This window comes from Chelonoidis abingdonii, unplaced genomic scaffold, assembly GCF_003597395.2.
Source record: "Chelonoidis abingdonii isolate Lonesome George unplaced genomic scaffold, CheloAbing_2.0 scaffold0969, whole genome shotgun sequence".
Taxonomy (NCBI): domain Eukaryota; kingdom Metazoa; phylum Chordata; order Testudines; family Testudinidae; genus Chelonoidis; species Chelonoidis abingdonii.
In genome coordinates this window covers 1-2,983 of record NW_027425230.1, presented here as the reverse complement: position 1 = coordinate 2,983, position 2,983 = coordinate 1, and the positions used below count along the sequence as shown (strand labels likewise).

Here is a 2,983-nt window from a genome sequence, read left to right as displayed (position 1 = left end):
TGCGGAGCAGGAAGCTCTTCCAGCCCGACTGGGCCCGCAGCCACACGTTGAAGTAGGAGTGGATGATGATGACGGAGGCGCCCATCCAGCTCCACTCGCCGAAGATGGACTCCCAGGTGCCGTAGGCCACCACACAGACAGCCACCAGAAACTCCAGCACCCGGCTCACCGCGTTGACGTAGTAAATGATCTCGTCCGTCTTCTCCAGGGGCGCATCCTGGAGCAGCTCGATCATGAAGAGCGCGTAGACGAAGAGGGTGCCCATCACCTGGCACAAAGGGTCAGAGAGTGAGGGAGATGCTCCGTTGCCAATGGCACCCAGGCCAATCGGCCCCACGCCACTTGCAGGGGGCAGATGATGGAAACCCAGGTGACTGTCACACGTCCTTTGGCAAGGTCCCACCCCAGGGTGGGTGTGAAGGGGCTGAGGTGTTGCTGCAGGTCAGGGACTGGCCCAGGGCAGGGGGACGCTGAGTGGCCAGGTTTCAGGTGGCGAAGTGTTCCCAGCGAGAGCCCAGGGCCCTGTGCTGTGGTCACTGTTTCACAGAGTCAGTCATGCTCTGTCAAGGGGCTAGTCGGGAAGTCACAACATTTGCAGAGGGCACAAAACGTGGGTCGGCCAGGAGTGCAGGAGGCTGCGAGGAAGTTCAGAGGGACCCGAGCCAGCCAGGGCAGCACCACGGGAGCTGGGATTTGAGGGCGGCAGGTGCTTGTCACCAGGAGGAACAGATGCTGCAGGGAACAGACTCCAGCTGTACCCGTAGGGAGGGGAGACTGCAGCTGGGGACCTGATCAGGGGGAAAGGGACTTGGCTGTACCAGTAGGGGACCCAGATTGGGGGAAAGGGGACCCAGCCATACCCACAGGGAGGGGAGCACGTGGCAAGGGACTTGAATTGTCTGGAGAGGGACCTGGCTATAGCCCCAGGGAGGGAGGCAGGTGGCCAAGGACCAGGATTGAGGGAAGAGAGGCCCCGCCATTCCTGCAGGGAGGTGGGCGTGCGGCTGGGGGTCGGTACAGGGAGAAGGAGGGCTCAGCGGTTCCCACAGGGAGAGGAGCGTGCGGCTGCGGGTCAGTACAGGGAGAAGGGGGCCCGGCCGTACCTGCAGGGAGGGCAGCGTGCAACTAGGGGGCGGTAAGGGAAAAGGGGGCCCGGCTGTACCTGCAGGGAGCGGAGCGCACGGCTGGGGTTCGGTACAGGGAGAAGGGGGCCCGGCCATACCTGCAGAGAGGTGAGCATGCAGCTGGAGACCAGGATCAGCAGCCAGAAGTCCATGTGGAAGAAGCGAGCGATCTTGTATGCCATGAAACAGGGGAAAACCAGCAGGAAGAGGCACAGGCTGAGGCTGCGGAAGTGCTTCCAAGGGCTCCTGGGAGGAGGAAGACGTCAGAGGCCTGGCCAGGCCACAGCTCAGCCTGCAGGGCTCCGGTGCTTCCCCAGAGCCCCCTGTGGTGCCCAAGAGTCCCTCCTACTGCAGAGGAGAGGGCTAGGGAGCCTGCAGGACCGGCTGGGAATGAGGGAGACGCACAACACTCTGCCCGTCCCCGCTTGGGCATGTGGCGCTAAGGGAGGCCTGTGGGCCCAGCCAGTTTTGCCCTCACTGCTCTGCATCTCATCAGCTCCCCATGGCCACTGGGGGCTCTCCCTGGAGCCATGGCACCGGCTCCCAGCCAAGGGTCTCAGCAGCCCCGCGAGGGGTGAAGGGGAAGGCAGTGGTGTCGCTGTGCTCAACAACCGCCTGTCCAAGGGCATGAGACGTCAACGGGACCCTTTCTGGCGTGGGCCCTGAGAGAAGAGGTGCTGCATCAAGCTCCAGGCAGTCCCGAGGCATGGCCAGGACTGTGTCTGGTCTGAGGAGACCCCCACGCGATGAGCCCCAGCCATGGGGAGCGCTGGGACAGAAGCTGTGCCACACCACCAGGGAAGGCTACAGGGCATCAGACAGGGCTGGGTCCTGCTGCCCTCTACGGGAGGCTGGGGGACCAGGTGCTACCTGTTCTGCGAAGCCCCCAGTGCCAGCACAATGGGGTCAGCTATCTCGATCATGGACTGCAGGGTCGATGTCACCACAATGAAGAGGATGATGCTGAGGAGGAAGGTCCTCTGCAGGATCTGCAGGTCCAGCAGTCCCGTCTGGAGAGCCAGCAGCAGCAGCGTCACGCCCTCCGTCACACCCCTGCCAGGTGAGCAGGAGAAGGAGGCATGGGGCTTCAACCACCATGCGATCACCAGGACCCACTAGTGCAGACAGCCAGGCGCGTCACCGGCTCTCTGAGCAGTCACGGTTACCACGCGTACAGCGACCAGCCATGAACGCACACGCAGTGCTGCATGCCGGGACTTAGCCCCTGCCCAAATCAGTGACAGCCAAGCTGCCGTTCACACAGTGCTGTCAGCAGGCAATGCCCTCGACCCGGGGGAGGGGTGCTCACAGCCCAGATCGCCGGGCAAGGCAGCCCAAACTCACAGCACCCAGCGGATCACCTGGGGCAGGGCAATCGGCAATCTGCCTAAAACAACATTTGGGGTGAGAAACTCCTTCTTGGAACCCATTTCTGTAGTATCATAAGCTTATATTTCATCTTTGTTTTGTTCACTGGGTGATCTGCTTTGATCTGTTTGCTATCCCTTATAATCACTTCACATCTATCCTTTCTAGCTAATAAACTTGGTTTTGTTTTCTCTAAAACCAGTCTGTGGAATCCGTAACTGGGTGGGAGGGGCATAACTTCCTCCATACTGAAGGCAGGAGCGAATTTCCTGAGCATACGCTGTTCCGTTCTGTGCAGAGCAAGACGGTGCAATGGTGGGTTTGCACCCCAGAGGGAGTGTGCACTGGAGTGCTGGGCAATCCCCTAGTTGATTCTTCCCATGCAGAGATGATTTCCTTCTGTCTGTGTCTTTCTGCAGCTGGGAGTCTCCCTACCTGTGTGAGCGCTGGCGGAGGCTTGAGGACCTGGCACAGCAGAACAGGGCGAGGGA

General features: G+C 61.0%; 1 protein-coding gene across 1 annotated transcript in view; it reads right to left on the bottom strand.

Annotated features, from left to right (window-relative positions):
* The window catches only part of LOC116835547 (RING finger protein 145-like), a 7,240-nt gene extending 5,017 nt beyond the window's left edge, over positions 1-2,223 (bottom strand). The window contains exons 1-3 of the mRNA XM_032798443.2: positions 1,995-2,223; positions 1,223-1,370; positions 4-268 (exon numbers count right to left, since the gene is read on the bottom strand). Of these exons, the coding sequence (XP_032654334.1) occupies positions 4-268; positions 1,223-1,370; positions 1,995-2,047 (466 nt within the window). The 5' untranslated portion in view covers positions 2,048-2,223. The remainder of the gene's footprint in view (positions 1-3; positions 269-1,222; positions 1,371-1,994) is intronic.
* Between the last annotated feature and the right edge of the window lie 760 nt (positions 2,224-2,983).